General features: G+C 36.6%; 2 protein-coding genes, 1 long non-coding RNA gene and 1 pseudogene across 3 annotated transcripts; 2 read left to right on the forward strand and 2 right to left on the reverse strand.

The window, feature by feature from the left end:
• LOC147923766 (agamous-like MADS-box protein AGL49 pseudogene) overlaps positions 1 to 636 on the reverse strand; it is a 29,045-nt pseudogene extending 28,409 nt beyond the window's left edge.
• Positions 637 to 4,356: 3,720 nt separating this feature from the next.
• Positions 4,357 to 5,716, forward strand: LOC147923767 (uncharacterized). The gene is made up of 3 exons (XR_015585717.1): positions 4,357 to 4,616; positions 5,037 to 5,116; positions 5,437 to 5,716. It is a non-coding gene; the product is annotated as an uncharacterized LOC147923767 (long non-coding RNA).
• A 9,566-nt stretch (positions 5,717 to 15,282) lies between these two features.
• Positions 15,283 to 19,479, forward strand: LOC147923768 (somatic embryogenesis receptor kinase 2-like). The gene is made up of 13 exons (XM_087495707.1): positions 15,283 to 15,474; positions 15,565 to 15,637; positions 15,719 to 15,881; positions 16,337 to 16,469; positions 16,557 to 16,628; positions 16,845 to 16,988; positions 17,156 to 17,227; positions 17,310 to 17,381; positions 17,645 to 17,757; positions 17,907 to 18,038; positions 18,129 to 18,470; positions 18,567 to 18,961; positions 19,046 to 19,479. Exons 1-13 carry the CDS (start codon positions 15,413 to 15,415, stop codon positions 19,358 to 19,360), a joined length of 2,088 nt encoding a protein of 695 aa, XP_087351833.1. The 5' UTR covers positions 15,283 to 15,412; the 3' UTR covers positions 19,361 to 19,479.
• On the reverse strand, positions 19,467 to 22,774 carry LOC104779084 (uncharacterized). The gene is made up of 6 exons (XM_019240413.2): positions 22,524 to 22,774; positions 22,186 to 22,318; positions 21,976 to 22,079; positions 21,571 to 21,742; positions 21,153 to 21,293; positions 19,467 to 20,856 (listed from the first exon to the last, which is right to left on the reverse strand). The coding sequence occupies exons 1-6, from the start codon at positions 22,571 to 22,573 to the stop codon at positions 19,663 to 19,665; spliced, it is 1,794 nt and encodes a 597-aa protein (XP_019095958.2). The 5' UTR covers positions 22,574 to 22,774; the 3' UTR covers positions 19,467 to 19,662.
• Between the last annotated feature and the right edge of the window lie 1,626 nt (positions 22,775 to 24,400).

The raw sequence follows: 24,400 nt of genomic DNA on the forward strand, positions 1-24,400 counted from the left end.
CGCCGCAAGACAAACCTAACGTGAGAGGAGAAGAATCCGAAACCTTGGAAGCAGCAGCAGTAGATCCCAAGCTGGAAACAGTTTCGTGAATGCCACGGGAAACAAAACCCGACTCTCCAAACCCTAATCGATCATCCGAAGAAGGCGCCACCTTGCGGTTTGAGATGATGGTGGCGGCGTTGTCTGAAACCCTAAGATGATCATTGGGCTTCTTCAAGATTCCTCTTCTTGTTAATATACTCATCTTTTTCTGCTTGATCCCAACTGAGTTGGAGTTCAGCTTAGCGAGATGTCTAAGCAATTCTTCATTCGACAAACCTTTGAGATATGGTAAGTCGAAGAGATCGGAGGCGTGACTCATTCTCATGTGATCGCTCAACGCGTTGAACTTTCCAACGATTTCCGGTAAGGCTTGTGGGTTATCTTGAGGCTCAGGCCAAACATGGACATCGTTGTCGGGACCGTAACAGATGAAGCCAACAGAGTTCCCGCAAAGAACAGAGAGCTCTGTTGCTTTCTTCTTAAAAGCAGGAAATATTTGTTTGAAATAGTTCGAGGACTTGTTTGGTTTCTTCCCGCAAGGAGCCATCCTGAAAGAGAGAGAGAGAGAGAGAGAGAGAGAGAGAGAGAGAGAACTCGTAAGAGAGATTTAAGATGATCAACTACAGGGTTTGAAAAGTTTCGATCCTAATGTGTGAATGATGGGAAACGAAAGGTTCTGTAGTATATATAGAGAGAGACTTAACTCAATCCCATTAGATTTTCCTTATTTTTACACATTAAGGTTTTTACTATGTTTCCTTTTTCATTAGCTAAAGAATATATATAATTTCCTATTTCCACACGAATATGGACAGTATTACCTTTTACTTTTAAAGCTTGAACGCTTTTCTTTCTTTGCTATAATTCTAAAGACATTATTGTATAGTTTTTCTATAATCTCCAAAATTATTGGAAAATTGGAAATCCTAAAGATATTAGAAAATTAGAAAAACTTAGCTAATTTTTTCCCTTTTTTTTTTTGGGTCACCAGTTTAGCTACTTGTATATTTCTAAACTAGATTAGAACCTGCGGTACACCGCGAGGCAAAATTATTTATAACTCAAATATTTAAATTATAAGTTGTATTTGTTGGTTAAATATGTTATAATTATATTATAATTTTTAAATAAACCATATAATACTGCAATATAATTTATTTTTTAAATAAACTATTTATTTAATCAATTTAATTAGATATGTCTATTCTCTGATAATGACAGTATTAACAAAATAATGAAATGATATTTTACCTGTGTAACACCGAATTAATGATATTTTTTAATTTATATAAATATCGATAAAATCAGTCTCACTATATTACCCCGTCCCGAGATATTTTAACTCATACTATATCATCTTAATTTTTAATATTTATTGTGTAGCTACGGTATAACATTTATCATATTTAACTTTTTAAAAGTTTTAAATATTTTCATATTTAACCTTTTAAAAATCTTTAAAACAAAGAACCGGAATAAACCAAATAAAAGTTTTTAAAGTTTGAATGCCTGATAAATCAAGGTTTCTACTCATTTGTATTCAGAATCATTTTGGTCTCTTTTATAGTATGACTCTAAACCATTGCCCAATTTATATATTGAGTAATATATGTCCGTTTTTAAAATTTTGTATTACATCATATGAAGGAAAAAAATCACAATTTTTATTAACTAAATGTATTATAGAATAATTCAGGATAATTTAAATATAAATTCAAATAAAAATGAAAGGGAATCATATTTATGTTTGAATGAGGTAGAAAAATTTCTTTATTTTTTAAATCTTACCTATAATTAATTTTGAAGTTTTGGTAACTAATATTAAAATCAATGCATTAATAAAAACTTTTCAAAAAGTATTTTTGAGCAAAAACTGCTGCAAAAATACTAGTATAGATTTTGTGATGATGATTACTCACCGGTTAATGAGATGAAGGACACCGAATTGGTTTGCTCGAATTATTTACACTTTTGAACCAAATAAATAATAATATTTACGTATTGCCCCAAAATTGAAAAAATAAACAGAGCAGACCATATCTGATCACAGTCGTAACTATTTCTTGCCGTATTTAGGGAAGATCAATTTTCATTTTACAGCAAGGAATATTGAAATTTGGGTGACAAAAGAAAATATTAAAAATGGGGATGGAGAAGCTGTAGTGTGGGTGAATCTGATGAGTGTGTAGGTTCCTGAATGGTCGAGTTTAGATGTCAGCTACTACCCGCCAAGTAACTTCGTCGACGAAGATAAAAGTCTCATGAGCCTTGTAATATGTTGTTATAACGAGGAGGGAAAAGCTTGTATTTATATCGCCAAGGGAGATAAGTTCCGTGAAATTGAAATAAAAGATTTGGTTGGTCAGTATCGTCCTCGTCACTGTACCTACCTATTTTCCAAGTTTGGTGCAAGTTCCTACGTTCACGATAAGCGGTAGGGGTATAACCCAACAGCAGAAGGTTGAAGCTCCCGAGGGGAGTACAAGTGAGCGTTAGAGTTGGAGGCAGTGCCGGCCCACAAGAGAAGCCACCCAAGCGGTGACTTCTAGTCCGACAATTTTTTTTTTTTCTTAAGTTTTATTTAATAATAGTTTGTCCAAAATATATATATATATATATATATATATATAGAAAAGGCCCAATTTAGTAGGAAACAAAATAAATTTTGTCTCCATAATTAGATTTTAGTTTGGGTCAACATTTTTTACTTTTAGTGTAAATCGAACTAAAAAAATGCATATAATTTTTTATATATAATGTAAAAGATAAATTTTGTTTACTCTAAGGCCTCTAAACCGAGTTGTGCGTAGGGCATCCAATAATACCGAACTAGCAATGGTTGGAGAAGACGAGTGGGATGTTGGTTTCTTCGAAGATGTGAAAAAAAAAAATTGTAGATTTTAATAATTTTGGCGTCATTTTTGTCAAATTTTACTACTGCAGCGTTAACACATACGTATAAAATCTACAATTACTACTTTATAAAATTTCAGCGCACTAGTGTTAATCGAATCCCCATGAGCTGCTTCGACTATAGTTGTAGCCGAAGCAGCTTATTGGCATTCGACTGAGACTAATGCGGATTTTATACAGATTATAGCTTTTTTATTTAGTTTATTTTATTAACTTATTTTATCTTTATAACTTTATACAAAGTTTCATTACTTTATATATATAACTATAGATTATAGTTGTGAAGCCCACTACAAAAAAAAATGACTACATTGAAGCCGTTGAGGGGATTTACACTGAGAGTCACATCACCTCCATTGTGTTCCGGTCACACAAGGGAAAAACGTCGCTACTGTTAGTATTATTAGAGGGTATGCCCTTTGTGCCTGGTGGAGGACGAGGCTCGAAGATCATCTGATTTTGTGGAAGAAGCTCTGATGTACACCTCACTGCTCTGGGCTTCCACCTCTCCCCCTTTCACTAAATTTTTTCATTTTCAAGATGAATAAATGATGTGTAAGATGGGAGCCTAGTTAGTTATTTAACTAAAAAATATATTCTATCTTTACTATATAAAAAATTGATGTCTCAAACTAATGTTATAAGTTGAAATACCTTTTTGGACTTTTGAGATTGTCGAAAACTACAACAAAGATATTAGCCAATCAATATGTGGCTGAAAATAAAATAAACAAGTTATAGGAAGCATCTCTCTCGCTTCTCCAATTCTCGTGTTTGTTGATGGAGTCATGGAGAGCAAAATTATCATGTTAGAGGATATCTTCGTGGTGGATAAGCTAGAACCTGATGGCTGATGAAGATGTCAATATGGTTGCTGCACTTGTTAGTCTTAGAAAATTCCATATACTATCTCAAGTATAAGGTCTATTAATTAATCCTTGAAAATTTGTTATTAATATCCTTTTCAAAACAACTTTTTTTTGGTCATTTTTATTTTAAAATTTTTAGTTTTAGGTTTAGGTTCTCTATTTTACATTTAGTGTATAGTTTTGAAGTGAGTAGAGTTTATTATTTAGAGTTTAGAGTTTACAATTTACTCATTTTGTATGTAGAAAATGATATTATTAAAAATAGATTACATGAGAATATATTTTTGCGAAAAGTATAGAAAAATGATATTTTTGCACAGTGTGACTAACGTGCTAAGACCAACTCCAACGGTGGTTCTATGTCGGTTTCAAATCCACTTTTAGAGTTTTAAACCCTGAAAATTAAATCAAAAATGCAATTAAAAGATAGAGTTGGTTCTATCTTTGGAGTTTTTGGAACCCTTTAGAAGTGGGTACGTGTCAGTGGTTTATTGGAAGTAAAATTTAGCCAAAGAGAAAGAAAAAAAAACTCACCCGCGTTATCTCTCTCTTCTTCCCGAAACGACTCTCTCTAACTCTTCATCGCCTTCACCAATTTTAATGCTGAGTTTACCTCTGTTTGATTGACATGAGAATCAGTTGATTGAGAGGAGAATCTACCGCCGGTTTCATCATCTCCACCGCCATATTGTTTAAACTCCACCGCCAATTGCACCGTCCTCCATCAAATTGGAGATTTAGACTCAAAATCGGAGAGATTTCGTTGAAGGATGCTCCAATATCCATCTCATGGTATGAATCTAGTTTTTTCCTGTGTAGATTGTTGTATGCTTGTATTGAATCTCTTGGTCGAGAATAGGGTTTTCTTAAATTAGGCATGAATTAGTGTTCTTAGTGTTCTTGGATAAATGCGAAATTAGTGTTATTTGAATCAACAAGTAGGTTTCTTTATTTGTTAGTAGTCATGAATTTGATTTCGGTTTCTTTGTATTGTAAATTCTAGAATTTGATTTTGTTGTCTCAATTTTTTTGATTTTGTTGTGTCAGTTTGTTTGATTTTGTATCGAATTTACTTTAAGCTGTCTATGTATTGTGTTTGAGTTTGTCTTCAATTTGATTTTGTTGTAGGCCTCTGTTGTCTTTTGTTTCTTTGATTGGTTTAGCTTATTGTACAAATATAGCTCACAGTTCTTTGTGGAATTTTTATTGCAGCTTGGTTCTACTACAATTGGAGTGAAGACTAACGAATGAGTTTGCCTGCTGTGAAGAAGCAGATCACTTCACCGTTGCTGGTATGGTTTTTAACATTGAATTCTCTAGTATGGTTTGTGTTTCAGTTTTTTTTTGTGTGTTTGTGTTTCAGTTTCCTGCAATGTGTTTGTGTGTAATGGGATTATGATTTATATAAGTTGACTGTTGGTTTTAATCTTGAATCGGTAATGTTCTGTGAATGCTTGAAAATTTCAACTGACATGTTGGCGGATCCTTATATGTATGTTCTAATAATGTCTCAATCGGTTATTGTTTGTGTTCTCCTCTTGTGGCTCATTTTCTTGCATTGTGTTTGTTTTCTCAATCGGTTATGTTGATGTCTGTGGAATTTTTATTGCAGGGATTATCGACTGCTTCTGATGATCTCGTATGGTGAGCCATCAATGTAGAGTCCACAACACAAGGGCTATGTTTTATAATCTAGATCTCTCATCTCACAACTTTGTATGTGTTATTCACTTTGTATTACAAGTGTTGAGTTTCAAAAATTCAAATTTTTAGAACCAAATGGTTCTACCATTGGAGCAAAAAAAAAACTTTTAGAATCTCATGTATCTAAACTTACTTTTTGCATTATTTTTATTGTTTTTAACAAGAAAATTTAGAACCATTTGGTTCTACCGTTGGTGATGCTCTAAGCCAAAAAACATGGTCACACCCTTGAAGAAAGAAGATCTTGTGATAAATGATTTGTTGTCAGGTCTCTCCATGAAGTCAATGACTATGTGGTTTAAAATAGCCAAAAATAGCATATTCTAATTGTTTCTAACCGCACAACCCTATGATAGAACAACAAGTATGCAATGGAGAGACCACCATTAGTCTTGATGTCAGATTGAGTAAACGCTGAAACATTACTATCACTAAAACAAAATCATTTGTTCTCGTTCAACTTAGTAGACGCAATATAATGATCACCAACCAGGCCACCATCCTTGTGATCACTTATGACATAAAGTTCAAAAACATACTGACTATCTTTCTTCTTTACGAACTTACGCAATTATAGATTAGTGTATCAGAAAATCTACCAATGTTTCAATATTCTCGACAATACTGATATAGGCGAACCGTTTCATGTGAAATACAACTACATGAAGTGATCTATGGAACTTGATTCTCTTCCACAATCCTGACAACCCAGATTTGATTTGAACTTCCTTGGAAAACATCTTTTATCACTGAGTTGTTTCGGCCATTTGTGAGATTTTGATCAAGATTACCCAAGAGGGAAACAAGTAATTCATGTGAATCATGTTGATCAGTAAAAAGAAACAAGTCTCTCAAAATATTACCAATTGCAATCACCATACTGAACGACCATCTGCATTTATCAAATTTTATAAGAAAATTAGTGGTAATTTTATCACATTTTCTATTTCCATTAATGATCATTTGACCAATAAACTCTTAATATATAGTTAATTTATTATTATGATTATTTTTTGCACTTATAAACAATTAATTTTGCACTTATTAAACACTTAATATACTTATTGTATGATGAATTTTACAGTGTGATTTTTCATTTTTTATTAATAAATGATTACAATCAAATCATGGTGTGTATTAATTACTAGATTTTATTATTACTAGTTTTGATTTTAAAGTTCAAAATTAATAAATGTTAAAGATAGTTGTAGAAATTAAAAACTACATGAATATAGATGTCAAATGCATAAGCAAATTTGTAGTGTTTGAAAGAGAAATTTTTATTAAAATCATTGTAGTTTATATTTTAAATATATAGTAACATAATTATTTTTATTATAAAAAAGGTAAGGATTAAAGTTTTCATAAATAATATTTATCATGATAAGAATATATAATTCACTTTTTATATAAATTAGTAAATTTAATAAATACCGTATGTATATATCCATAGAGTTTACTAAATTTAAAGATTTATTTAGAAGGTTTTTTGGCCAAGAAATGTACATAATATTGTCTACTTGGGTTATAAATTTTGGCAATGTAGCAAATGACTCAACCGGATCTAGATTTTTTGATCAAGAAAATCATAACTCCAAAAGAATTACTCTTTCTCTGTATATGTCAAAGTTACAATTATTTTTTGGGACAAAAAGAAAATTTAAACTATGTTTATTGTTACATGTGTTTTTGTATAATTGGATACATGTTTTGATTTTGAAAAGAAAAGAGTCAATTATCTATACAACACAATATACTAGGTCAAAGTTACAACCATTCACCAGGTCATCTAATGATAGTTTTTAAAGAGATAATTTGTTAATTGTCAATTTCAAAGCAGCTAGTTAAAAGTGAGTGTAATCCAGTAAAATGGTAACATTAGCCCGGCCCTGTTTTCATTCATATCTATAATTGTATAAACAACCAGATAAAAGTCTCATAAAATTCATACTCACTTGGACTTGGTCTATTTTTGAGTAATGTCTCTGTCCTTAAGCTATGAAAATGACAAAATGAATTTAAATTGACCATGTTGGTTTACGGTCGGTTTGTACCCATGATTTGGTAGCATACCGAACCAATTTAATTAATCGGTATGATTGGGGAGTTACTTCATAAAACTCAAAAGACACTAAAGCCATTATGACATTGGTGTCTCTTTGTTAAAACTTAAAACCGTTAAAATGCTTGTCGTTACGTAATTCAATTAGGAAAAAATATACATCAGTTTTCATTCATTTTCATTTTGTACTCATTACAAATATTCTAATCCTAACAACATAAACGTATACACATATGCAATTTTTAAAAAATCCTTTTCCACAAAAAAAAAAGAAAAATGTATAGTGAAGTTAAATGTAAAAATATTGACGCAAATTAACCACAACCGCAACATAAACGCATTATTTTATTTACTGTTAAGTCCATGGGTTGGATTTGGATCCCTCATTCCCTCTATGGCACACACATATAGTGGAGTCCACTTGTAGTGTAGATGAAACGGGGTTTTATAACTCTCTAACGTCACTTCCCACACGTTTTCATTTATATCCAAAAGAAGCCGTTTTGACTGCTTCCGGGTAGCGACTAGCGATCAATCCCGTTCGGGTAATTAAAAGGCATAGGCTTATACAACAAAGACTACACACACCTCTACCCGAAATATTACATTCAAAAGTTCAGTTTTTTATTTATTAATGACACTGTTCTTTTTATTAATGACCTTACATTCAAACATTGTACATTAAACATAGGTAACAAATTAACAAGAACAATGTTTTTCCAATTTTTTTGTTATTAAAAGATTTTCATTAAAGGACCGTCAAAGCACTTGGAAAAACATTGTTCTTGTTAATTTGTTACCTATGTATTTCACCATTTTGCTATGTGACACCAAATCGGACAGTCATACCATCTAGTGATAATGTCCAAGTAATGAATGGTATTACGCCGTAAGACTTGGCACTAATACTCGTTATTCGTATTTGACATATTAGTTTACTACACGTATCAATCCATTTAAAAAAGTTATCTATGATTTTATGATCGAATAAAGGAGTATTATAATTTTATTACCCGTGGGTAAAAGGTCGAGTAAAGAGTAAAACCCTTCCCTGCTCAAGCAATTAGAGATAACACAATGTTAGCCAAATACTCTTGAAATTTTTCCATAAAACAAGAAGCTTAGCTAATAACTAATGCTTTTTGACCAAAAAAAAAAAAAAGCTAATAACTAATGCTTTGTCTTCTTACCCAATTATACGTTTTCCTAGATCACAAGCTATAAAAATTAGTTTTCTATATCAAATGACAAAAATTATTTGTAAAATCTTATTAAAATCCAGTTTAATGTTCAAAAAAATCATTAGGCCGTAACTAGGCTTTCAGTAAAGAGCCTAGTGCTTAAATTTAGTAATTGAGGCCCCAATGTCAACAAATTGTGTTCGTTATTTTATTAATATTTATTATTTATAAGTACTATAAAACTAAAATTCATTGTTGTTCTTTTTTGCTTCTTACAAGTTTTCAACTAAAAATTAAGAGAATCAACAACGTAACCCAAAAAAAAAAAAATGGAACAGTTAAAAATTAAGTTAAATAATGAGCTGAAAATTTACTCTTTTTGGTCAACAAAAATGGAGTTTTTTTTTTCTTTTTTTTAAGCAATAAAGTTGTGATTCTAATTTTTGTGTTGTACTGAAATTAAAAAAAGTTCTCTCTATGGCGAGTCTATCGGCGAATTCCTGGTTTTTAAATGGTCGTGCTTCCGCCCTAAACCCAACGCTTCCCACTGCTGGTGAGAGCCAAACACCGCCCCTATTACTCTCCCCCCGCCCGACCCTCGTGACCCAGCCATTTCCCCTTCTCTTTCCCATTTCCCCCCCCCCCTCTCCACTCGAAGTTCCCAAAAACCAAAACTCAGAAAACAAACTGCTCGCCCCTTAGAGCTTGTTGAGTCCCTGCCCTTCTTCATCCCCAACTACTGATGTCGAGATGCATCAGGCTGAAAGCCCCATTGCGAGATCCTCAAATCTTGATTCACGAAACCCTAGATCTGGTTGTACTGTTCCTGAAGAAAACAATGTTCAGAAAAAAATTTAATGTGTTATCCCCAAAATCTACTTCTCCACTCCTCACCAATACTGCCTCTGCCTCGCAGCCCCACTCCACTTCGCAACTTCACTCCACTCTCGCCCTATCCAAGCAACTCTCTTCAATAACCCAACCCTCTGCTGCTGCTGTTACCCAAACCATCACTGGACATCCTACTTCTGCTCCAGTCTTACCTCTGTCCCAACAAAAAGTTCCATTTAATCAATCACAAACCTTTCAAGCTCAAGCTGCTGCAGGTAAAACTTTAGTTGAAAAATTCCAAAAATGGTGGATAGGTCTCTATAGAGACTCACCCCTGTCACTGTCACTGGTCGCCCGCGAATACATATCCCTGATCAAGTTTTTGAACGTGGGGCTGAGCTCCATAAAGATTCCATCATATGTTTTTTCAAAGATCAAAGTAGTTCAATGCTAGTCAGGATCCCTAATGAGTTTATTCGGCAGAAAGTGCTAGAGAAATGCATCTGGTATGTACGAGATTCAATGTTTCACACTATACCTTGGGCATCGACATACTCCTCTGAATCTCCTGCATTGGACTCCATCCCCATATAGATCCATATGCTTGATATACCTCTGGATCTACGAACGACTGAAGGGATCAGTTTAATATATGGTTTAGTGGAGGAACCGAAGGAAACAGATGATTATACTCTTAATATTGTAAGCCTGAAGGTGTCTCATGCTAAAGTGGTGGTTGACCTTACCAAACCTCTCCCGAATGTAGTGGAGTATACTAGAGATAATGGGCAAATTGTTGAAATTGCGGTTGAGTATCCTTGGCTTCCTCCAACTTGTTCTCATTGTAAAGAACTTGGATATGTTGCCAGGAACTGTCTCCTTCTCCCTCCAGCTCAAGAACAGACGCCTAAAGTGGTTCCACCTCGCAAGAAAAACAACATGGCGTCAGTTAAGGCAGTTTACAAAGAAAAGGATAAGTCATCTACTCTTGCATCAACTTCCTCGCAAGTCTCTACCTCTTCTACCAAGGATGACTGCACTGTTGCACAAGATGTTGCACCAGCTCCGAAGGTAGTTGTCAAACCAATTACCCTTATCAAACCAATTACTAACCCGGCAAACCTCACTGCCCCTATCACTTATCTTACCCATACAAACCCATTCTCCATCCTTTCCACATTTCCTCCTAATCGTACCCCTCCTTTCCACCTAACTTCGAAACAGGCCCCAAAAAACTTACACTCCCAACATCAAACATCTTTGTCTACTCTCCCCCAAAAACCACTTCCCCATAACCTGCCAAACTTAAGTGCTGGATCTCCCACCATTACCCAGTCTATCGCCCCCTCTGGACCATATATTCTCAGTCTCCCTGCAGCTATCACACCTTCAGGCCTGCCGTATCCCTACCCCCAATCTCCAGAAAAAACTTTCCCAACATCACTAAAACGATCCCGATCCCAGCCATCTCTTCACTCCCCCCCCCCCCTTTTTGTTGAAACCAATTGTTCCTTACCCCCCCCCCCCCCCCCCCCCCTGCTTCTCAAAGTGTCACTATAGGACCTAGTTGTTCTCCTTCCTTGGAGGAAGCACCTCCTTCTCATTAATAATGGATACAAGACACTTTTTTTGGAATATTCGAGGTTTAAATGATCTGGATAAGCTTCAGCCCCTAAGTAATTGGCTTAATAGCAACAAGCCGCTTTTTGGTGCAATATTGGAAAACACATGTCAAAGATCGTACCCTGAACCAGATAATGGCAAAAGCATGTACGGGTTGGAAGTTTACCCTCTAATTATTTATCTGATGATGATGGGCGAATCATTGTAATTTGTAAGGATCCTGCTACTATCAGAGTGATGAACCAGTCGAAGCAAACCCTCACCTGTGAAGTGAACATTGCAAACAAAATTTAGTTTCTGTTCACAGTGGATGTGCTTCAAATGTAAGAGAAGAGATCTTAGACCTTTGGGTATGAAGCTCCTACAGATCCATAGTTTATTCTCCTTCCACACTTGTCCATGGTTGGTTGGTGGTGACTTCAATCAAATTGTTCATTTTGAAGGAGCACTCCTCCCCAAATGTGAACTATTTAACGCCTCAAATGATGGAATTCAGTGATTGCCTCTCTCGGGTTGGAGCTCTTCGATTTAAGGTTTCAAGGACCCTTTTATACTTAGACAAACAATCTGCCTTACTTCTCTGGTTGCGAAATAGCTTGATCGGGTACTGGTAATGACCACTGGCTAACCTACTTCCTCAATGGTACCGCTACCTACCTCCCACCTTTGCCTTCTGACCATACTCCTTGCCTTGTTGACCTTGCATACCAACCTCCTTAAAGCTGGGAACTAAGCCAATTAAAATTCTTCAACTACCTCACCAAACACCCTAGCTTTCACCATCTTGTAGAGAAAGCTTGGACTCAGGCCGGAAGCTTTGCTTTTAACCTGTCAGATTTTTGTTGGAAGCAAAAGACCATTAAGAGAGACTTGAACACATAAATAGAGAGAATTTTTCAAAGATACAAGAGAGAGTGAGTGAAACTAACCATTGTTAATGGAATGTCAGGTACAGGCTCTGCAGCATCCTTCCCCATCAACCTTTCAGCAAGAGCAAGACCTACACACCAAATGAAAATTTTTGAGAGCCATTGAAGAGAGTTGTTTTCAGACAAAAATCAAGGGTGTGAACTGGTTAAAAGAGGGTGATTTATAAATACTTCATACTTCCATAAGATGTGCCAGTCTAGGGCTAACTATAACACCATATGATCCTTCCTGTTAGACTCTGGCGAACTACTATTAGACTCTGAGGGAATGAGCACCCATGCAATTGGTCATTTCAAGTCCATACTAGAAAATCTACCGCGAAGCTCCATCTGGTCTTCACTCGATTGGTTATAGGCTTTAAATCCTTTTAGAACCTCTAGTCATCATTCGCAACTTATGCTCGCGGTTCCCTCAACCATCTGAGATCACTAGGGTGATGCATAAGTTGAATCCAAATAAGGCGCCATGGACCCGATGGTTACACGTCTGACGTTTACAAGGCAGCATGGAGCATACTAGGACCAGAAGTCAATCTCCTCAATCACCCAGTTTTTTTCACTCCTCTTTTCTTCCCTCATTCCACTAACGCCACTATCTTGGAGTTTGATTCCAAAGAAACCAGAGCTGCTTCATCAATAAGGGACTGGCCTATCTCTTGCCTGGATACACTCTACAAAGTCGTCTCCAAGCTTCTTGTCTCAAAGATTAAGCCGATACTACCTTTGCTAATTCTTTCAAATCAAACGGCTTTTGTTAAGGATCGACTTCTATTTTGGGAGAATACGGTCCTCGCTGCTGAAATCTAGTCAATTGGTTATCATAAAATCTACAGGTCTGAAAAGATAATAATCAAGGTGGATATTGCAAAAGCTTTTGACACACTTTCCTGGGAGTTTCTTTTCACTTGTTTTACAGGCACTAGAGATCCCAAACCAATATCTTAGATGGCTCCAAGCTTGTATCTGCACAACAAATTTCACAATTGGTTACAATGGAACAGTTGCAAGGTTACTTTAAGGGAAGAAGAGGAATTAATGCAAGAAGACCCCCTTTTCGTCATACCTATTTGTCATAGTTATGAACAATCTCTCCCTAATGTTTGAATAAAGCTGGCAGAGATGGGAGCTAGTTCCGCTATCATCATAACTGTGACACTGCTAAGCTTACCTACCTTTTTTCGCTGATGATCTCCTATCTTTGTTGATGGATCTGTTTCCTCGGTCCAAAAAGTTCTAGAGGTTCTGAAAGAGTTTGAGGAGAGATCGGGTCTTGCTATCAGTCCTTCAAAAGTCCTCTTTCTATGGTGGTGGCTTAGCCGAGGAAGAAATTAACTCAATTAGCTCTGCAACGGGTCTTCTCTCATGGCACTCTACCTGTTCGTTACCTTGGTGTACCTCTCTGCACGAAAAAACTTACACTTCAGAAATGTGAGCCATTACTACAACAAGTAAAAGGAAAAGTTAACAACTGGTGCTCAAAATCCTTATCCTTTGCAGGTCGCCTGCTGCTAATAAATACAGTAATAGTAGGGATTTCTAACTTTTGGTGCTCAACTTTCCTACTCCCAAAAGCTTGCACCCTGAAGATTAACTCCATGTGTAGTGCATTCTTGTGGAAAGGTCATCTGGAGGGGCCTCATACAGCAAAGGTCTCTTGGGACACAATAACAAAAACGAAGGAACAAGGAGAACTAGGGACAATAGACTTGGGTACCTGGAATACGGCATGTGTCTTGAAACTTATTTGGTTACTCTTCTTTCGATCAGGCTCGGTTTGGGTGGCTTGGTTAATAGCTATACTTCTTGCGTGGATCACTGAGCAGCTTCTGGAAAATGAAAAAGCGACCAAACTACTCTTGTTTAGCAACAAGCTCCTCAAGGTAAAAGATTTGGCCTACAACTGGATTATAAAACTTTGAGTGGGGCAATGGTACTACCTGTAGGTTTTGGGTCGGACAACTGTCGCCTTTTGGAAACCTCTCAACCTTCTTATCTCCTGTACGACTGGGTATCCGTGCTCAAGCTACACTCGATCAAAATCTATAACCATGGCCATTGGCTTCTTCCAAACCCCAGATCTGCAAACCAGGTATATCTTCATACTTACTTAACTACATTACAACTATCCGAAGAAGAAGATCACTATGAATGGGAAATGGAAGGCAATATTTATCAGAAATACTCAACTCGCCGGGTTTATGATTACCTCTGTAACCAGTCTGATTTAGTGCCTTGGCGACGAGCAGTCTGGAACAAAGGAGGGATACCTAGGCACAACTTCTTAACTTGGTTACTAACCTTGAATCGATGCCCTACCAGAGATCGGGATTCTTGGATGGGGGGCACCAAACAGACCCTCGATATCTTCTATACAACTCTCACGCAGAAAAGCCGCGACCATTTGTTCTTCAGTTGTGACTACTCTTGGTCAGTCTGGAACCGAATAGCCGCTCGATGTACTCTTCAACCATGCCGGAACTGGGATACAACCTTGATGTACTCTTCAACCATGCCGGAACTGGGATACAACCTTGGGACAAATGAGCTCTTTGCAAGGACCGAAGGAACGTCAACGATTGTGCTTGCTGGCTTGGCAATGCTCCTTATATACTCTATGGACCGAGAGAAACACTCTCTTTCATCGGCAAAGCTTCAGATCGGTTGACTTCACTCTCAAACTCATAGACTCTACCATGAGGAATCGGATCAAATCATTTAGGGAGACAAATCCGTCTGTTTCTTCACAGATGCTTCAACTTTGGTTCTCATCTCTATGATCGATTTCTTCTACAAGATCGCTTACTATTCAATCGCCTATGACTGGTTTAACCTAAACTACCTATGTTCACTCTAAAATCTTTTACATTGTGTTTCTATTGTTGCTGGGCTTCGGCCTTATAGAACTAACTAAAGCCGGACTGGGCTTTTGTATAATTTTTATCTTCTCTTTTTTGCAATTAATAGAAAGTTTTTTTTCAAAAAAAAAAATTTGTTCCCAAAGTTGTGATAATAATTTACAAGCTGACAAAGAAAAATAAAACTAAAACCAAAAAAAATGTGGTTGTGCTTACATTTCAAAGGGGGTTGTTTTGTTCTTTCTCTCTTCCTCTCTCTCCACTTGTTTACTTAAAAGACAGAGAGAGGGTAGGCTAAAAATTGAGAGCCCATCACTTTGTTCGTGTAGAGTAGGCTTTAGAGAGAGAGACGGCTGCGTTGAAAGACAAACAACCACAGAACTCAAAAACTCATTCATTAAGAATGAGAAGAAAGTCCAAACCTTTTTGCTCTCAAAGTGAAAAGCAACGGAAAGATTTGAAAAAGTTTTGTTTTTTTCCCTTTAATTCTTTTTTATTTTTTTTTCTACAAACCCATAAAAAAAAAATCTCACACCTTTTTCACTTCTGTTGTAGCTGTTACCACTTGTGTTTTCCCCTTTGGCATTTTTCTCGGTTGTCATTAATGAGAGTAATACTACCATCAAGTGTAACTTCTCTCTCTCTCTCTCTCTTTATCTGAAAGCTCTGCTATTTGGAGAGTTCATGGTTTGTGTTTGATTTGGAGAAGTTAGGGTTTTTTTTTTATGGGTCTTACTTGGATCTGAGAAGAGCAATTTTGCTTTTCTGGAAAATGGGAAGAATAATAAAGTTTGAAGCTTTTGGTCTTGTCTGCTTCATCTCACTGCTTCTTCTGTTTAATCCGTTATGGCTTACCTCTTCTAACATGGAAGGTTTATTACTATTGTCTTATCTTTATTTAATATTTTATCTATCTAAGCACTTTAAGAATAGATATATTCATCTGCCACTGTCGCTGTTCTCAAAAAAGGACTTTTCAGCATCTGATTCTGTTTGAAAGTTTAAATCTTTAAAAGAGTTCTTCACAATTCACAATGCATTTTTACTATATCAAACGAATAATTTGTAGCTCTGCAATTGAAGAACTTGAACTGAAGAAATCAGGACAGATAAATCAACGGTATAGTTTTGGGAACTGTGTCTATGTCACTTGAAGAACTTGAACTGAAGAAATATTAAATGCTAGTGTCAAGGGTACTAAATGCATATGCAAATTCACCAGAAATTAGAGTATGCTTGTCTAAAAGCAAATATACTATGGTTGGTTTGTTTGGTAAGATTTTCCTCTTTGGGAAAAGGCTTAGGCTTTTGCTTTGTATGTTAACAGGTGATGCACTGCACAGTTTGAGAGCTAATTTAGTTGATCCAAACAATGTCTTGCAAAGCTGGGATCCTACACTTGTTAACCCTTGTACTTGGTTTCATGTAACGTGCAACAACGATAACAGTGTTATAAGAGTGTGAGTATCTCTCTCTCTCTCTGTGCATTTAACCCAACCAGTGTTCTTTTTAGCTTATTTTAATCTTGTTTGTTGTTGCTTCTTCAGCGATCTTGGGAATGCAGACCTGTCTGGTCAATTGGTTCCCCAGCTTGGTCAGCTCAAGAACTTGCAGTACTTGTAAGTTTTTGCTTTTATATCAAAAAAATTGAATTTATAAAATTGACTCTGCGTCACTATTTTTGCTCAGGGAATTGTAATTTCTCACACATGGTAGCCAAATGCTGTTTACGGGCAATTTGTTTTTGTCACTTTAGTTACGACTTATTTATGTAAATATGCATTTGTCATTAGATTGTTAAGTTTCTTCTGAGGATGTGATACTCTTAATTGCAGGGAGCTTTATAGTAATAACATAACCGGTCCGGTTCCAAGTGATCTTGGGAATCTGACCAACTTAGTAAGCTTGGATCTTTACTTGAACAGCTTCATTGGTCCCATTCCAGATTCTCTGGGAAACCTCTTCAAGCTGCGCTTTCTGTAAGTACATCTTAGTCTTCTCTTCCTCATCATGCACTGGCCAAATGTCTTGCTATATTAGAAGTTTATTTAGGATAAAATCTCGAGTACAACATATTCGTAACTTGTTTGATTGAACTCTGAATGGGAAGGTGGTAATGTGGTATGAGTTTTTGTTGCAAGGATAGCCGGCTTAACAATAACAGTCTTACCGGACCAATTCCCTTGTCATTGACTAATATCACGACTCTTCAAGTTTTGTAAGTATCACTAATTCAATGCTCTTTTGAACTTCCACTCTTAATGGATCCTCTGAGTTTTCCTTATTATCTTGCAACGCAGGGATCTGTCGAACAACCAATTATCTGGATCCGTTCCTGATAATGGGTCCTTCTCGCTTTTCACTCCCATCAGGTTTGAACTATTAAACATTAATCACTCGCATTATGGGAACTGAGGCTATAGATTTCTCTAATTCATTGTGTTCTGCATACTAGAATAAAGCTAGGATCAAACACAAGAGGCTATTATATTTAAAGTCTGAACCAAAGATTCCTTTAATCATCTTAACCATATTTTATCAATAGGCATACATACATACATACATTTTGTTACTTGTATTGGTGGATATAAAAATAATTAGCAGTTGACCTCACAATTTGTGTTCTTCTGCGCAGTTTTGCTAATAACTTGGGTTTATGCGGCCCTGTTACTAGCCGTCCCTGTCCTGGATCTCCCCCATTTTCTCCTCCTCCACCTTTTATACCACCTCCCACAATTCCTACACCAGGTAATGAGATGAAGCAGACAGTAAAGTTAGATCTTTAAATTCACTCATTCTTGGAAACATATTGGATTTTGATTGGAAATAGGTTAATTTCTCTGGTAGCCTAGGTCTTTGGTTGTTGGACTATTTTGTTGCTTAAACTTCTGTTAAAGGTGGATATAGTGCTACTGGAGCCATTGCAGGAGGAGTTGCTGCTGGTGCTGCTTTGCTATTTGCTGCCCCTGCTTTAGCTTTTGCTTGGTGGCGCAGAAGAAAACCTCAAGAATTCTTTTTTGATGTTCCTGGTTAGTCAATGAGTTTTTCATTACCAAGCTTTGTTTCCTTTTAGAATTAGTTTAGTTAGTAAGACTTTATTTTTCGGTTCTGTGATGCAGCCGAGGAGGACCCTGAGGTTCACTTGGGGCAGCTGAAGCGGTTCTCACTACGAGAACTGCAAGTAGCGACGGATAGCTTCAGCAACAAGAACATCTTGGGTCGAGGTGGGTTTGGAAAAGTCTACAAAGGCCGTCTTGCTGATGGAACACTTGTGGCAGTAAAACGGCTTAAAGAAGAGCGCACCCCAGGTGGTGAGCTCCAGTTTCAGACAGAAGTGGAGATGATAAGCATGGCTGTTCACAGAAATCTCCTCAGACTACGCGGTTTCTGTATGACCCCTACCGAGAGATTGCTTGTTTACCCTTACATGGCTAATGGAAGTGTTGCTTCCTGTTTGAGAGGTAACCTTTGAATCTTGACTGTTTTTTCCATAAGATTTCCACAATAATGTATGATATCTCCATGCAATCGAGTGAGCTTTCTTGAAATGATTGCAGAACGTCCACCATCACAGTTGCCACTAGCCTGGCCAATAAGACAGCAAATCGCACTAGGATCAGCGAGGGGTTTGTCTTATCTTCATGATCATTGCGACCCCAAAATTATTCACCGTGATGTGAAAGCTGCTAATATACTGTTGGACGAAGATTTTGAGGCGGTGGTAGGCGATTTCGGGTTGGCTAGGCTTATGGATTATAAAGATACACATGTGACAACAGCTGTGCGTGGGACTATTGGACACATTGCTCCTGAGTATCTCTCAACTGGAAAATCTTCAGAGAAAACTGATGTTTTTGGCTACGGGATCATGCTTTTGGAACTGATTACAGGTCAGAGAGCTTTTGATCTTGCAAGACTGGCGAATGACGATGACGTTATGCTCCTAGATTGGGTATAGCACAGGTCTTTCAGCACATATTTGGGTATCTCTGTCTACTCTCAAAGCTAATTTCTCTGTTTTTGATGATCTTCTCAGGTGAAAGGGCTTTTGAAGGAGAAGAAACTGGAGATGCTTGTGGATCCTGATCTGCAGAGGAACTACACAGAAGCAGAAGTTGAACAGCTCATACAAGTGGCTCTTCTCTGCACACAGAGCTCACCTATGGAACGACCTAAGATGTCTGAGGTTGTTCGAATGCTTGAAGGTGACGGTTTGGCTGAGAAATGGGATGAATGGCAGAAAGTAGAAGTTCTCAGGCAAGAAGTGGAGCTGTCTTCTCATCCCACTTCTGATTGGATCCTTGATTCTACGGATAATCTTCATGCTGTTGAGTTGTCTGGTCCGAGATAAAAGAAATTGTAATTTGCCTAACAGAAACGATTAAAGAATAGAGAAAATTTAAGAAAAATCACTTCTTTGTATTCTTTGGTTGAAGAAAAAAATGTAGTCTCAGTCATTTCTTGAGCAAACCAAGGCCTTTAATTTAACAAAATCACGCACACCAAGTTCTATACATTACATATGTCTTCCACTGAATAAAGAGGAAGAAAAGGCTGTTCAAAAAACGTTTTGAGTTCTTTGTTCCGCAAGAGAAGGAACAGCACAGGCAGACACACTGAAAAACACCAAGCTTGCATTATAACATGTAAGAGTTAATCATGGGCAGGTCTTGTATTGTCTGACAATGAATGAGAACCAGATGAGCGATCAGGATTCTGCGATGAGAACAGATTCGGGTATGAGTAATAGGGGTCATCTTCCATGGAAGGCAGTCTCATTTGCTGGTGGTCCTGGTCAGGGTTGAGTCTGTCAAGTAATGAAGACTCTGGCCTTTGGAACTCTGTAAGATCACCATAGCTGCTGACTGGTGAGTTCTGATGATCAAACTGCGGTTTTTCCATTGAAGGAAATCTCTGTGGCGTACGATCACCATAGCTGCTGACTGATGAGTTCTGATGATCAAAATGCGGTTTTTCCATTGAATGGAGTCTCTGTGGCGTAAGATCATCGTAGCTGCTGAATGCTGAGTTCTGATGATCAAACTGCGGTTCTCCCACTGAAGGGAGTCTCTGCGGCTGGTGGTTGCTCTGCCCAGAGTTGAAAAGTGATGGAGTTTCTGCTCTCTGAAACTCTGTAAGATCTCCGCTACTGCTGGCCGAAGAATGCGAATGCTGATGATCAAAATGTGGGTTTTCAATTGAGGTAGCATGGAAAGGGTTCTCTGACGGACTTTCTGGATACTGATCAGAATTCTTCTTGGTTAGCTCAGAGATTCTGAGTTGTGCAAGACTTGCAGCTGAACGGGCAGATGCTGCTGCACGTTCTGCTGAGTCAGCAGCAGCTTGAGCAGCCGTTAGGACATCCTGCAAGTCTCCATCGGATATTTTCCTTATAGTATCCCTCGATGTACCACTCTCTTTTGTAGGGAAGGGCTCCACTACATCAACGGATCGTGGAGAAGGTGGAGAAATATTTTTCCTTTCGAAAGATTCCATCACAATGGGTGAAGATTGTTGGCCTTCCACGGTAGTTCTGCTAGCTTTTGCAGGATGTTCATCCCTTTTCGAAGCCGGTTTTTCGGCTCCTGCATTCTCTGAATCAAAGGGCAAGTTGTGAGAGGTATGTTCATAACTAGCAGATTTCGGTGCATCCGGTGCATTTACAGGGGTAGCACCAGGAGTTGGCCGCAGCACGACATTTGGAACCTCGGGAAAGTCCAATATATCATACTCTGAGTCAGAATCAGATTTCTCTTTTGGCGCTGAAACGGATGTCAAATGTGTCCCTTCAATTTGTTCATCCGGTAGTGGAAGCTTAGATCCCCCACCAAATTGTTTTGGTCCATCCTGAAAAGAAATATGACAATTTAGGATAAACAGAGAGACTGTGACGAAAAGAAACTCAAGGCCAAGGATATCTGGACACAGAGGTCCAACAAGGGAAACAAGATCTTTGGGGGGATCATTTTTATGCAGACCAAAACAATTGAAATGTGAGTTCCGAGAAACAATTAGATACATTGAAATGCAGATTCAATGCCTAACAATAAATACTGGGTTGATGCAAACACAAATTTAAAGCAATTAAACACATTATATGTAGAGAAGAGATAGAAAGGAAAAACGAAGAGAGAAGTACTGACAAGGAGATCTTCATGCGATTTGAAGAGATCGGTTTCTGTGGAAGCAGGGTCCCAATCAAGTTCATGTTCTTCAGCAATTTCCTTGAGAAGTTTCAGTTTAGTTTCTGGGGAAGGTGCACGCACAGAGAGCAACTCCACCAACTGTAAAATTGATTTGGGAAGATATGAAAACATGAACAAATATATTGTTTCTACTAGACTGAACCACGCAATGGATGTAAGTGATTCCGTATGCAAGATAGATAAAGAATACTAGTTAAAACTAGGTCTAGAAATGGACAATGTAATTCTAAGGATTTACAGATACTAAGTTAAGGATTCATATACATTACTTTCAGCATCATACATCAACCTGTGCTGACTTTCTACATGATAGCCTCATATTAGCAATTAACAGCACAAATGAACACTGATTTACCTTACGATTGACACCGGAATCCGGCTTGAGCTCAGATGCAGCGGCAACAAATTCCTTTCCATACTTGGATACAAACAGTATCTGGACCTGCTGCAGCTCTGTCAGGTCAGAGCACCTCGGGGCAGCAAAACATATACTTGATATTGCTTCTTTTAGATCTAGAGGACATTCCCTAACAGATTATCAAAAAAGGAAGGATTCAGAAGCGCAGCAACAATGATTGAACAGAAAACTTCGAAACAAAACAAAAGACATAATCTTTGCATGTATTCCAATCAAATTCCAAACTATCATCTAAAAAGAAACTAACGAATGCAAGACAAGGAAGACTTTAAAGTGAATACGAAAAAACAAACTGAACAACATCAATGGGCAGACCAAAGATTTTCAAAAAAAAGTTAGAACCTTTGTGCCTCAATAATGGGAAGACGAACAGCAATGAGTTCACAGAAAAGCTCAAGGATCTCTTGAGCAGCCATCATCTTCTCTTCCCTTATAATATGCTCAACCTAGTAGAGAAACCAAAGAGTCAGACCAATAGACAATGTTCACATAAAACCATTTAAACTAATAACGAGTCCATGAATAATAATAAATAAAATAAAAAAAGCAAACCCGAATACGAGCAGTAGCTTCTTGACCAGTCTCAAGAAGCTTAGCAATCTCACGACGCATTTGCTTAATCTGAGCTTCTCTTCTATTCCTGATTAGCTTAATCCTAGGGATCGTCAACTTGAGCAAGGTTTTGCTGTGTAATATTAAAAAAAAAAAAAAAAAAAAAAAAACACAACACATGATTGAATCAGAGCTTACATCATAAGAAGAATTGGGAATACAACAAACTCATCCAATTTTTACAAACAAACAGAGAAATCGTCTTCTTCTTAGTTTCTGAGATTGATAATTTTAGGCAAAATCAGAAGAGATGATTGATTGAAATCAGAGATAAATACCATTTTGCAGCTTTGAAACCCTTATTGAAGAAGGAATCTAGCATCGACATGATCGATTGATCACTGAAGATCGATCGCAAAGACCTGGGAACACAGATAAGAAGAAGAAGAATATTACAATTTTTTTTTTTTTTTTTTTAATTTGCTTCTCAACGAAGGATTTTTTTTTTTCTTTTCTTTTTTCCTTGTTCAGGAAAAAAAAAAAAGTTTGGAAGTTAAAACGGTACGTTTTGAGTGATTTACAACCAGTCAATCAAGTTTATTAAAGTGAAGTTGGTTTAATCAACTAAACCACGTCGGTGGAAAACGGGTTTTTGATTATATGGGCCTATACGCTACGTACTGGATCTCCGTTAGACCTGCATTAGTCTTTTGTTACATAGATTGGTCAATGCGATAAAGACTAAACTAAACCTTGTACGTCGAGGATGTTAAGATTATAAAGAAGTTTTTTTTTTTTTTTTTTTTTGGTAAAAAATGCAGGTCTTTTAGAGTTTTGGACTGTAGAAAGTATGAACATAAGGATGCATGTCTTTTAGGTTGTAGTCTAGTTCCATACCAATGGATCCTAATATTCATATTACTAAAGATATGGGCATATTACTAAAGATATGGGAACTCCATTAACTAATCTTACTTTCCTACTGAGAACTTAGTGGTAGACTGTTTTATCTCCCAATCATCATGCCATATATATAACATTTTCAGTCCACCAATTAAGCCAGTTTTTTCTGCTTTATTAGGCCTTCACCTTCAACTTGCAAGTAAAGTGTAAATGTACATTAAAGCTAATTCTGGTAAAGGTCTAATGTTCTATGCATATACATAATTTGTGTTTGAATGGATTTGATGATGCTGACTTGATGGTTTGCAAAGCTACTAGAAGATCAGTTACATGTTTATGCATATATCTTGATAATTCATTTATTTCTTGGTCGAAGAAGCAAGTTGTTGTTAGTCGGAGGTGTTTTGAAGGAGAGTATCAAAGCTTGGCTCATGCTACTTGTTAGATGATATGGTTGCATCAGTTACTTAAGAACTCACATATTACGGTAAGTTATCCGCCAAAGCTTTTATGGGATAACGAATCTGTTTTTCATCTTGTTATGAAGTAAGTGTTCCATGAGCATACAAAACACATTGAAAGTGATTGTTAATATCAACTCTTCATGTATTTACTAGTAATCAAATATGCTAACATACTAGGATTTAACCCGCGGGATTTTAAAAATTAAAAATTTATATTATATTTATTTGTTATTTTAATATTGTTTTATTAATTAAAAAATATAAAATTTTACAGGTATTTGATATAAATATTTAAAGTATAGGATTTCTGTAGTGTTTTCAAGGTTTTAACTCGTTTGATATATGTATAGTCTAGTAATACATTTATCTCCTGGTACACATCTAAAAGTGTTTAAAAAAAAACAATTCCACTTAACTCCCTATATGTGATTAATGCCAACTCGTCTCACCAAAATCAAAATAAGTTTTTGCGTAAAAAAAAAAATTGATCAAAATAAGTTTTTTTTTATCAAGTTTAATTATGTTAATTGTTTTACCAAATTAGCATATTTCTATAGTTTATAATTTTTCCATGTCAATATATATAGTTTATGATAATTAATATAATTTTAATTTTTTTGGTAATTCCTCAAAAAATAAAAAATAAACCAATTTTTTTTATCAACCATTGGGCCACAACTGACCGGCCCATTAACCAAATTCCTACATTCGTAGGAAGCAGAACTCGATCCCGGGTGTGATGGTGCCTTCTACAAATGGACTTACCTCATGCCACTGTACTAAGGTCACTTCACAAAAATAAACCAAATTATATGGGGTTTTCAACATATTTAATGTGACATTTTATA

This window comes from Camelina sativa, chromosome 17, assembly GCF_030686135.1.
Source record: "Camelina sativa cultivar CO46 ecotype springtype chromosome 17, ASM3068613v1".
Lineage (NCBI taxonomy): Eukaryota > Viridiplantae > Streptophyta > Magnoliopsida > Brassicales > Brassicaceae > Camelina > Camelina sativa.

What these genes read in the sequence shown, in the direction of transcription:
- LOC147923768 (XM_087495707.1), top strand. Translation starts at nt 15,413, where the DNA reads ATGAGAAGAAAGTCCAAACCTTTTTGCTCTCAAAGTGAAAAGCAACGG. An exon ending in ATCACGACTCTTCAAGTTTT is followed by an intron (nt 17,228 to 17,309) that starts GTAAGTATCACT and finishes CTTGCAACGCAG; the next exon opens with GGATCTGTCGAACAACCAAT. An exon ending in TCCCACAATTCCTACACCAG is followed by an intron (nt 17,758 to 17,906) that starts GTAATGAGATGA and finishes CTTCTGTTAAAG; the next exon opens with GTGGATATAGTGCTACTGGA.
- LOC104779084 (XM_019240413.2), bottom strand. Translation starts at nt 22,573, where the DNA reads ATGTCGATGCTAGATTCCTTCTTCAATAAGGGTTTCAAAGCTGCAAAA. An exon ending in GGTTTCAAAGCTGCAAAATG is followed by an intron (nt 22,319 to 22,523) that starts GTATTTATCTCT and finishes AATATTACACAG; the next exon opens with CAAAACCTTGCTCAAGTTGA. An exon ending in AAGCTACTGCTCGTATTCGG is followed by an intron (nt 22,080 to 22,185) that starts GTTTGCTTTTTT and finishes TTTCTCTACTAG; the next exon opens with GTTGAGCATATTATAAGGGA.